The following is a 12,269-nucleotide window of genomic DNA, read 5'->3' as shown; positions in this document are numbered from 1 at the left end:
CGTGGTCCTCCTCTGCTCACACAGACGTGTGCCTGAAGGAGAACATGTCCCTGGGGTTTGGGTTAATAACCGTGGTCCTTCTCTGCTCACGCAGACGTGTGCCTGAAGGAGAACATGTCCCTGGGGTTTGGGTTAATAACCGTGGTCCTTCTCTGCTCACGCAGACGTGTGCCTGAAGGAGAACATGTCCCTGGGGTTTGGGTTAATAACCGTGGTCCTCCTCTGCTCACGCAGACGTGTGCCTGAAGGAGAACATGTCCCTGGGGTTTGGGTTAATAACCGTGGTCCTCCTCTGCTCACGCAGACGTGTGCCTGAAGGAGAACATGTCCCTGGGGTTTGGGTTAATAACCGTGGTCCTTCTCTGCTCACGCAGACGTGTGCCTGAAGGAGAACATGTCCCTGGGGTTTGGGTTAATAACCGTGGTCCTCCTCTGCTCACGCAGACGTGTGCCTGAAGGAGAACATGTCCCTGGGGTTTGGGTTAATAACCGTGGTCCTCCTCTGCTCACGCAGACGTGTGCCTGAAGGAGAACATGTCCTTGGGGTTTGGGTTAATAACCGTGGTCCTCCTCTGCTCACGCAGACGTGTGCCTGAAGGAGAACATGTCCCTGGGGTTTGGGTTAATAACGTGGTCCTTCTCTCACCCGTCCCATGCAGACGTGTGCCTGAAGGAGAACATGTCCCTGGGGTTTGGGTTAATAACCGTGGTCCTCCTCTGCTCACGCAGACGTGTGTCTGAAGGAGAACATGTCCCTGGGGTTTGGGTTAATAACCGTGGTCCTCCTCTGCTCACACAGACGTGTGCCTGAAGGAGAACATGTCCCTGGGGTTTGGGTTAATAACCGTGGTCCTCCTCTGCTCACGCAGACGTGTGCCTGAAGGAGAACATGTCCCTGGGGTTTGGGTTAATAACCGTGGTCCTCCTCTCACCCGTCCCATGCAGACGTGTGTCTGAAGGAGAACATGTCCCTGGGGTTTGGGTTAATAACCGTGGTCCTCCTCTGCTCACACAGACGTGTGCCTGAAGGAGAACATGTCCCTGGGGTTTGGGTTAATAACCGTGGTCCTTCTCTCACCCGTCCCATGCAGACGTGTGCCTGAAGGAGAACATGTCCTTGGGGGAGCGCCTGTACAACCTGCAGCTGATCCAGGCCTTCTGTAAGGACAACCTGAACGCCTGCTGCCACTTCACCCTGGAGGACATGCTGTACGGCTCCTCCACTGTCAAGGTATGACCATAACTTTCATCACAGATAGTGAAATTGACATTTAACCCATTCTGACCTGAGATCAGATTCATACAAGGTTTCCACTGGACACACACTGGTCTGATTAACCCATTCTGACCTGAGATCAGATTCTAAAAATGTCAGTCGTTCTTCGATTAAAAAAATAAATAGCAGACCTACAAGCTCGTATCGCGCCACTCGGTGGCGCGATATGAGCTTGTAGATCTGCTATTTTTCAATAGCTAAAGCACGACATGATGCCAACACCAAAATGGGTGCCCGTTCAGAATGGGTTAATTCAACTGAGGAAAACTCAGAACTCAAAATTAAGTTAAAAAAGACATGTCTCACTCTCTACGAGCTGTGTGCCCTAAATAAACATTAAAAGTCCATAGACTTGGCTGGCCTATGACATAATTTCGGAAAGCTGTGCGTTGGAGCGCCCCTCAAAAAAAAGAAAGAGAACTTTTTGGGGTGCATGTTTGTGTGCTGTTTTGTGTTTGACTGTATGTCATGACTGAGTCATTTTACAACAGGGGAAATGGCTCATTCTCGTTCATACAGATATGGTGTGTTCTATTTCTGTGATTGTGCTTTCAATTGTGCACTTCAGCGTGCTTTACTTGTTTGGTAGTGTGCAGCAAATTGCTTAGTTGTGTGTACTCAATGAATGGTATGTGTGTGTCATTTGAAAATGTGGTTGTGTGTACAAAATGAAAGCACAAGTTTGCATTTTGTGAACGGTTGAGGGATTTGATGGAAAAGTGTCAGCTTGCGAATGGAGTGTCAGGGTTTATTGTTTTGAGAAACGTGTGTTACTGTTAACTGTTAATAGTGGAAAAACTGTAAGATTATGGTCTGTTGGAAAGTTAGTTAGCTAGCCATAAGGATGTTCTCCAAAGTTAGTTAGCTAGCCATAAGGATGTTCTCCAACGTTTGTGAATTAACTACATTTTGGCTCGGAAACTTTCAGACTGGAACAATTCATATTTAATGAAAGGGCATGAAAACATGTCAGATGGCGCAGCCAAATACATCAATTTGGGGGACCTTGACTTGAAAAGAGTTGAGAACCACTTCTTTATTAGACTCTCTCTCTGTCTCTCTGTCTCTCTTTCTCTCCTTGTTGCTATTCTTCTGTCTCACAGGCATGCTTCTCTCTCTCTCTCTCTCTCTCTCTCTCTCTCTCTCTCTCTCTCTCTCTCTCTCTCTCTCTGACTCTCTCTCTCTGACTCATATTTAATGAAAGGGCATGAAAACATGTCAGATGGCGCAGCCAAATACATCAATTTGGGGGACCTTGACTTGAAAAGAGTTGAGAACCACTTCTTTATTAGACTCTCTCTCTGTCTCTCTGTCTCTCTTTCTCTCCTTGTTGCTATTCTTCTGTCTCACAGGCATGCTTCTCTCTCTCTCTCTCTCTCTCTCTCTCTCTCTCTCTCTCTCTCTCTCTCTCTCTCTCTCTCTGACTCTCTCTCTCTGACTCTCTCTCTCTCTCTCTCTCTCTCTCTCTCTCTCTCTCTCTCTGACTCTCTCTCTGTCTCTCTTTCTCTCCTTGTTGCTATTCTTCTGTCTCACAGGCATGCTCTCTCTCTCTCTCTCTCTCTCTCTCTCTCTCTCTCTCTCTCTCTCTCTCTCTGACTCGCTCCCCAATCATGTCATTGTTACATAAAGGGATTGTGACACAAAACGTTTTTTTGTAATTGGTCCTAATTGTTTTAGGTTCCCTGAGCTGAGTGAGCTCAATTGCACACAAAAAAACCCCTGAACATTTAACATTCAGTAGATTTTCTGTGGCCTGGGGTTTTCTGGCTTTCTGGGTTAAGTTGTGTTTTGAAACTTACCCAAGTAAAAAAAAATTGAGTACTTGTTCTACCACTGATACATATTGTGAGCCCAGTACATGTTGAGGTCCAGATGGCGGTGCTGCTGATGAAACTGTCAGTGCCATGGAAACTGAATCCCATCATTGCCATGGAAACCATTCTAAATGCATTCTGTGGCCTATTTTCATTCCTCCGGTGTATGTATGTAGGTCACATGAGTTCACTATGATATACACTGTGTGACGTCACCGCTACTTATCGTTGCTCTAGGAGGCTGAGAACATTTAGCATGAGTTTACCTGTCATTAGACACTAATAAGGGCCTTTCTCGGCCCCACCCTTCTCCAATTGTTACTTGCGCAAGCAGAGTGCGCAAGTAATATTTTCGCCCTGTCTCCTTCGTCGTGACAGCTGTTCCGCCATTCGAGGCTTACGCAGATTTTTTTTTTTTTTTCAACACATATAAATGATTTATTTGTCTCTGAAAAACTAAAAAGGGATCCATCTACAACGATAAAACAGTATTTCTTATATAGATAGAAACTTGAATCATACTTAATAATACTAGATGTTTATATGTATAAAGTAGGTAGCAAATAGTTACATCTAAACATTAATCATTTCAAACGTTCCTTCACAGAGATACTGAGATTTGACATTTTACAGCGGTCGAAAGGACTTGCGCGCTCTGCTTGCGCACTAGTTGGCCATTTATGGCCTACTAGTGTGCAACAAGCAAGTATGCACTCGACAGAGTGCAGTTCTAGTTTATATTGTGTTTAAGATCCAAGATGGCCGCGGCACCAGGAGGGGGTGGGGCGGTGGTGAGCATGGTGGGGTCAACATATGCCCTCACTGGGCTGCGTTCACACATTCAAGACACCTGTCTTGTGTCTGTCTTGTGTCTGTGTTTAATGGCCACTCCAATGCATTTCCAATGGAAGCCCATATGGTTTGACCAAACATCTTGTTTGATGGGGGGGAGGGCAGAACACATCCATCCAAGCTGTGTTCAGACACAAGTCAGGTGTCAGACACAAGGCAAGTGTTTTGAATGCAGCCCAGTAAGGGCATATGTAGACCCCGCCCGCTCACCTCCGCCCCACCCCCTCCTGGTGGGGCAGAGGTATAAACAATGGGAGAGGGGTGGGGCTGAGGACGGCCCTTATATTGGTATAATATTCTTGTATGAAGTGTAGATGTCAGTGGATGTGAGCATGCGTGTGCGTGTGTATAGTCAATAACATAATTCGCACAGAGCAGAGTGGCATCCGATGCCGGATCCAGTTGGTAGAGTAGTTTGTTTTTGCTTTGTGTGGATTTCCTGAGATACATACGGTAACACAACACGACAAGACTGTGTGAGCCACAGTAGAGCCACACCATAACCACAGTCTCATGTGTTTGGTAGATCCTTCCACAGCCTCAGTGCGCTGACCCCAAACACACCCAGAAGTCTCACAGCCTCAGTGTGCTGATCCCAAACACACCCAGGAGTCTCACAGCCTCAGTGCGCTGACCCCAAACACACCCAGAAGTCTCACAGCCTCAGTGCGCTGACCCCAAACACACCCAGGAGTCTCACAGCCTCAGTGCGCTGACCCCAAACACACCCAGAAGTCTCACAGCCTCAGTGTGCTGACCCCAAACACACCCAGAAGTCTCACAGCCTCAGTGCGCTGACCCCAAACACACCCAGAAGTCTCACAGCCTCAGTGCGCTGACCCCAAACACACCCAGAAGTCTCACAGCCTCAGTGCGCTGACCCCAAACACACCCAGAAGTCTCACAGCCTCAGTGCGCTGACCCCAAACACACCCAGAAGTCTCACAGCCTCAGTGCGCTGACCCCAAACACACCCAGAAGTCTCACAGCCTCAGTGCGCTGACCCCAAACACACCCAGAAGTCTCACAGCCTCAGTGCGCTGACCCCAAACACACCCAGAAGTCTCACAGCCTCAGTGCGCTGACCCCAAACACACCCAGAAGTCTCCTGAGGACCCGAGGGAGGACTTGAGCGACCTACTGTAGGGGCAGAGAGAGAGAGACAACAATTACAATTTACAATTCAGGCATTTAGCAGACGATTTACATTAAGCAAGAACAAAGCAGACTAGAGCAAAGAAGACACTGTACCGTACGTCATGTACCCACGTATTGCCATCACAAAAAAAAAAAAAAAAAAATATATATATATATATATATATATAATACATATCACATCTTTCAAAGGATCCTGAGCCTGTGCTGGTTGTAATGTTTTAATTTTTTCTTAATTTTTTTTCTTTTCTTTCCTTTTTTTTTATATCTGCGATATAACCTCAATATTTCTCAGCAATATGTTCAGCTGTTGTACAATTGACTGACACTAATCTGAACAGAATGAGATGACGGCAGTCTCGGATCATTTTCTGCACTAGATTGTTAACAATGTATTTCTTTTTTTTAAGGATTTTTGGATTATTCCTTCGCTGTTCAAGCCACCCTGATGTGTCTGACTGCAGAAACATGGGTGGAATGAATCATGAAGGAGTAGAAAATAAGTGTACAGCTAGGCTTTAGTATTTACTTTATTTATTTTAATGGTATGCCCATGGGAGTGTGATAATGTTTTTGCAGAAAAGCTGATTTTACTGCATTTTATTTTTGCTTTATAACTTACCACTTACCTATCACATAAATAATGTAGCTAGTACTAGCTACTGTATATTGAAGATGGTTCTAATATCTGGGACTTTATTGATTTGAATAGTGTGTGTGTGTGTGTGTGTGTGTGTGTGTGTGTGTGTGTGTGTGTGTGTGTGTGTGTGTGTGTGTGTGTGTGTGTGTGTGTGTGTGTGTGTGTGTGTGTGTGTGTGTGTGTGTGTGTGTGTGTGTGCGTGAGTGAGTGAGTGAGTGAGTGAGAGACACCACCCCATCCCATCCCTACCACCTCACCATATTGTCCAAAGCACGCATTCAGAAGGTTTTCCAATGATATCTTTGCCAAGCATATTTTAGCTCATACTCATGTTGAGATATGATGATGGTTGAACTCCCTCAGCAGTGAGATATGATGATGGTTGAACTCCCTCAGCAGTGAGATATGATGATGGTTGAACTCCCTCAGCAGTGAGATATGATGATGGTTGAACTCCCTCAGCAGTGAGATATGATGATGGTTGAACTCCCTCAGCAGTGAGATATGATGATGGTTGAACTCCCTCAGCAGTGCAGTGCTCTGGTTGAACTCCCTCTGCAGTGCAGTGCTCTGGTAGATGGTTGAACTCCCTCTGCAGTGCAGTGCTCTGGTAGATGGCTGAACTCCCTCAGCAGTGCAGTGCTCTGGTTGATGGTTGAACTCCCTCAGCAGTGCAGTGCTCTGGTTGATGGTTGAACTCCCTCAGCAGTGCAGTGCTCTGGTTGATGGTTGAACTCCCTCAGCAGTGCAGTGCTCTGGTTGATGGTTGAACTCCCTCAGCAGTGCAGTGCTCTGGTTGATGGTTGAACTCCCTCAGCAGTGCAGTGCTCTGGTAGATGGTTGAACTCCCTCAGTGCAGTGCTCTGGTAGATGGTTGAACTCCCTCAGCAGTGCAGTGCTCTGGTTGATGGTTGAACTCCCTCAGTGCAGTGCTCTGGTTGATGGTTGAACTCCCTCAGCAGTGCAGTGCTCTGGTTGGTGGTTGAACTCCCTCAGCAGTGCAGTGCTCTGGTTGATGGTTGAACTCCCTCAGTGCAGTGCTCTGGTTGATGGTTGAACTCCCTCAGTGCAGTGCTCTGGTTGATGGTTGAACTCCCTCAGCAGTGCAGTGCTCTGGTTGGTGGTTGAACTCCCTCAGTGCAGTGCTCTGGTTGATGGTTGAACTCCCTCAGTGCAGTGCTCTGGTTGATGGTTGAACTCCCTCAGTGCAGTGCTCTGGTTGATGGTTGAACTCCCTCAGCAGTGCAGTGCTCTGGTTGATGGTTGAACTCCCTCAGTGCAGTGCTCTGGTTGATGGTTGAACTCCCTCAGTGCAGTGCTCTGGTAGATGGTTGAACTCCCTCAGCAGTGCAGTGCTCTGGTTGATGGTTGAACTCCCTCAGCAGTGCAGTGCTCTGGTTGATGGTTGAACTCCCTCAGCAGTGCAGTGCTCTGGTTGATGGTTGAACTCCCTCAGTGCAGTGCAGTGCTCTGGTAGATGGTTGAACTCCCTCAGTGCAGTGCTCTGGTTGATGGTTGAACTCCCTCAGCAGTGCAGTGCTCTGGTTGATGGTTGAACTCCCTCAGCAGTGCAGTGCTCTGGTTGATGGTTGAACTCCCTCAGTGCAGTGCAGTGCTCTGGTTGATGGTTGAACTCCCTCAGTGCAGTGCTCTGGTAGATGGCTGAACTCCCTCAGCAGTGCAGTGCTCTGGTTGATGGTTGAACTCCCTCAGTGCAGTGCTCTGGTTGATGGTTGAACTCCCTCAGCAGTGCAGTGCTCTGGTTGATGGTTGAACTCCCTCAGCAGTGCAGTGCTCTGGTAGATGGTTGAACTCCCTCAGCAGTGCAGTGCTCTGGTTGATGGTTGAACTCCCTCAGTGCAGTGCTCTGGTTGATGGTTGAACTCCCTCAGTGCAGTGCTCTGGTTTATGGTTGAACTCCCTCAGCAGTGCAGTGCTCTGGTAGATGGTTGAACTCCCTCAGCAGTGCAGTGCTCTGGTTGATGGTTGAACTCCCTCAGTGCAGTGCTCTGGTAGATGGTTGAACTCCCTCAGCAGTGCAGTGCTCTGGTTGATGGTTGAACTCCCTCAGTGCAGTGCTCTGGTTGATGGTTGAACTCCCTCAGCAGTGCAGTGCTCTGGTAGATGGTTGAACTCCCTCAGCAGTGCAGTGCTCTGGTTGATGGTTGAACTCCCTCAGTGCAGTGCTCTGGTTGATGGTTGAACTCCCTCAGCAGTGCAGTGCTCTGGTTGATGGTTGAACTCCCTCAGCAGTGCAGTGCTCTGGTAGATGGTTGAACTCCCTCAGCAGTGCAGTGCTCTGGTTGATGGTTGAACTCCCTCAGCAGTGCAGTGCTCTGGTAGATGGTTGAACTCCCTCAGCAGTGCAGTGCTCTGGTTGATGGTTGAACTCCCTCAGCAGTGCAGTGCTCTGGCTGATGGTTGAACTCCCTCAGCAGTGCAGTGCTCTGGTTGATGGTTGAACTCCCTCAGCAGTGCAGTGCTCTGGTTGATGGTTGAACTCCCTCAGTGCAGTGCTCTGGTAGATGGTTGAACTCCCTCAGCAGTGCAGTGCTCTGGTAGATGGCTGAACTCCCTCAGCAGTGCAGTGCTCTGGTAGATGGTTGAACTCCCTCAGTGCAGTGCTCTGGTTGGTGGTTGAACTCCCTCAGTGCAGTGCTCTGGTTGATGGTTGAACTCCCTCAGTGCAGTGCTCTGGTTGATGGTTGAACTCCCTCAGTGCAGTGCTCTGGTTGATGGTTGAACTCCCTCAGTGCAGTGCTCTGGTTGATGGTTGAACTCCCTCAGCAGTGCAGTGCTCTGGTTGGTGGTTGAACTCCCTCAGTGCAGTGCTCTGGTTGATGGTTGAACTCCCTCAGTGCAGTGCTCTGGTTGATGGTTGAACTCCCTCAGCAGTGCAGTGCTCTGGTTTATGGTTGAACTCCCTCATCAGTGCAGTGCTCTGGTTGATGGTTGAACTCCCTCAGTGCAGTGCTCTGGTTGATGGTTGAACTCCCTCAGCAGTGCAGTGCTCTGGTTGATGGTTGAACTCCCTCAGTGCAGTGCTCTGGTTGGTGGTTGAACTCCCTCAGTGCAGTGCTCTGGTTGGTGGTTGAACTCCCTCAGTGCAGTGCTCTGGTTGATGGTTGAACTCCCTCAGTGCAGTGCTCTGGTTGATGGTTGAACTCCCTCAGCAGTGCAGTGCTCTGGTTGATGGTTGAACTCCCTCAGCAGTGCAGTGCTCTGGTTGATGGTTGAACTCCCTCAGCAGTGCAGTGCTCTGGTAGATGGTTGAACTCCCTCAGCAGTGCAGTGCTCTGGTTGATGGTTGAACTCCCTCATCAGTGCAGTGCTCTGGTAGATGGTTGAACTCCCTCAGTGCAGTGCTCTGGTTGATGGTTGAACTCCCTCAGCAGTGCAGTGCTCTGGTTGATGGTTGAACTCCCTCAGTGCAGTGCTCTGGTTGATGGTTGAACTCCCTCAGTGCAGTGCTCTGGTTGATGGTTGAACTCCCTCAGTGCAGTGCTCTGGTAGATGGTTGAACTCCCTCAGTGCAGTGCTCTGGTAGATGGTTGAACTCCCTCAGCAGTGCAGTGCTCTGGTTGATGGTTGAACTCCCTCAGCAGTGCAGTGCTCTGGCCAGAGGGTTGTAAGCCAAAGAACAATCCTGAGCTGGTGGCATTCTGTGACCTTGACCTAGATTTCAGACAGACAGACAGGCAGGGAAGGAGACAGGCTGATTGGAGTACCCTGGCTAACGGCACCCCGTGACCCATCATGCTAATGGAGACCTTATTTATAGTCGAGATTAGGTTGATTGGGTCTGGGAGGGGGGGGGGATACTGTAGAGAGAGAGAGAGAGAGAGAGAGAGAGAGAGAGAGAGGAGATGGAACGAGAGATGGGTGGAGTCGAGTGTGTAGAAAAATAAATGAAAAGGAAGGAAGGAGGATGTGGGAGGGAGGGAGAAAATGACATGATTGAAACGGGTGAAGAGCAGAGGTGAGAAGAGACCGTGGCTCAGCGGTCCAGGCACCCTGGCTGGTAATCCAGTCTGGCAGTGTGCCGCGGGTTCGACTCACGATCCCGACGGCCTTTACTGCATGTCACCCCCCCCCCCCCCCCCATCTCTCTCTCCATTTCCTGTCAGCCTACTGTCTGTCCCTCCATAAAGAAATATAAAATAAAGGCGAACACCACAAAAAAACAAAGAGGTGAGAAGAGACCTAACGGGGAGGACAGAGAGAGAGAGAGAGAGAGAGAGAGAGAGAGAGAGAGAGAGGAAGAAAGAACGGAATAGAGAGAGAGGGGGGGGGGGCAGAGAGAGAGAGCAAGAGATTTCTAGGGAGCTGCAGAAAAACAAAGCCAGCATCCTTTGGGAGCTTAATTAGTAACATCTTAACATGTTTACACACGCTTTGCACGCACACACACGCATGCACGCACCTACTGCCAGGTGCCATGTGACATTTGAAGAAACCCAATCTTCATTTAGTGTCGCTGTCGGGCAGAAACCTGTGCTGTGTCTCAACATTACAGCGTTGTATGTTCTTTCGCCATTTAACGGTAACGCCCTATACTCCATCATACGAGAGTGTCAAGCTAAATGAGTGATCATGCATCATGCATGTGTTCATCTGTGAATTCACATGAAGGAGCCGCCATGCTGCCGTGATAAAACGAACCTCCGCTGTTTGTGATTACTTTCCCACGAGCCCCCGTTTCATAGAGAGGCCATACATTAACCCTGAGCATCCTGTCCTGATGGATACTGTGTTAGTAAATCATGTCAACCCTCTCTCTCTCGCTCTCGCTCTCTCTCCCCATATTTAATGACTTCACTGCAGATCTAAATTACCATCTGTGGGTCCAATACTCTGGTAAAAAAAAAAAAATCTCTAGTGTTTAGCTTTCGCCAGCTTTTTTTTTTTTTCTATCTTTTTTTTTTCTTTCCTTTTTCACCAGGAGGTTTGTACCGCAGCGTGTGAAATGGCACGCTGGGAGTTTACCCCGAGGAAAGCAATTAACACACTTTAGTCTCATCAGAGGGCTTCAATATCTGGCTCTCGTTTGCACTTTCATTTACAACCTGACTCTCAGATATCAGCTATTGGTTTGGTTCCAACGCATATCTAACGCTTGGAAAAGGCTCACGTTGCTAAATTAATGTTTGACTAAATGTAAGAGCTGTGTTGCAGTTTAAATGTAGAAATTGTGTTCTTCAGATTATACAGTCTGTCTGTCTGTCTGTCTGTCTGTCTGTCTGTTCTAGCGTGTCCATTCCGTGTGCGAGAAAGACAGAGGGCTTAAGCTCACATGTGTGCGTGTGCCTGGCTGTGTGTGTGCTTGTGTATGTACGTAAGCATGCACGCACGTGCACATGTATGTACTGTGTATGTGTGTCTGTCTGTGTGCATGTGCGTGTGCTGTGTCCCCTACAGCCCTGGTGGGCGCCGGGCGGTACATGCTGAGAGGATTAGAGCTGTATTCACATAAACACCAATCTGCACTCTGGGAATTGGACACATTACACACACACACACTCTGAAAACCCCAACAGACCTGGCAACGTAACAGACCTGGCAACCCGTCAGTAGAAATGCCAGTCAACATGGAGACACGCGTTGTGAGCTTGTAGAAGATCATCATATTTTTTGGATTGAGGGTTAGGGTTAAAATGGTGGATACATATATATAAGGGCATTAATCAAAATTATCCAATCAATTCAAATGTTCATGTACTATAGTAATTCAAGCGTGCGTGTGTGTGTGTGTATGTGTGTGTGTGTGTGTGTGTGTGTGTGTGTGTGTGTGTGTGTGTGTGTGTGTGTGTGTGTGTGTGTGTGTGTGTGTGTGTGTGTGTGCGTGTCTGTGAGAGAAAGAGAGAGAAAGAGCACAATCATGGAGTTTATGCAAATACAACGTGCGAGCATGCACGTGTGTTCGCCTACGTGCGTGGGGACTGTGTATGTAGGTGAGCGTTCGGGCGGTGTTAGAGATAACACCACCCACCCTAATGGTATACGTCAGTAAGGTGGGCAGACAGACAGATGGAGGAGAGAGAGAGAGAGAGAGAGACAGGCTGGGTTGCTGCCACCACACCATCTGGGCTTTTGAGGGAGGACAAGAGAGACCACTCTCTCTCTTTCGATCTTCTTCTCTTTCTGTCTCTCTCTCTCTCTCTCTCTCTCTCTCTCTCTCTCTCTCTCTCTCTCTCTCTCTCTCTCCCTCTCTCTCTCTGTCTCTCTCTCTCTCTCTCTCTTCCTCTCTCTCTCTCTCTCTCTCTCTCTCTCTCTCTCTCTCTCTCTCTTCCTCCTCTCTCTCTCTCTCTGTCTCTCTCCTCTCTCTCTCTCTCTCTCTGTCCTCTCTCTCTCTCTCTCTCTCTCCTCTCCTCTCTCTTCCTCTCTCTCTGTCCATCCCGGACCAGAGAGAATGCCTGCTGCTCTGACCACAGCCGAGAGGTAACTAGCAACGCACATGCTCTCATTCTTCTACAAAGGAAACAATGTTTTATAGACTTATGCTCTTCCTCGTTTCAATTAATTTAGTTGAATG

The 12,269-nt window shown here is 48.4% G+C and overlaps 1 protein-coding gene across 1 annotated transcript in view; it reads left to right on the top strand.

The window, feature by feature from the left end:
- Nucleotides 1–12,269, top strand: part of camsap2a (calmodulin regulated spectrin-associated protein family, member 2a) — a 107,170-nt gene that overhangs the window by 58,976 nt on the left and 35,925 nt on the right. Inside the window, exon 6 of the mRNA XM_083767305.1 lies at nucleotides 1,092–1,231. Coding sequence (XP_083623431.1) covers nucleotides 1,092–1,231 — 140 coding nt within the window. The remainder of the gene's footprint in view (nucleotides 1–1,091; nucleotides 1,232–12,269) is intronic.

This window comes from Protomyctophum parallelum (genome assembly GCF_964188405.1).
Source record: "Protomyctophum parallelum genome assembly, chromosome: 6".
NCBI lineage: Eukaryota > Metazoa > Chordata > Actinopteri > Myctophiformes > Myctophidae > Protomyctophum > Protomyctophum parallelum.
This window is presented reverse-complemented; position numbering and strand designations above follow the sequence as displayed.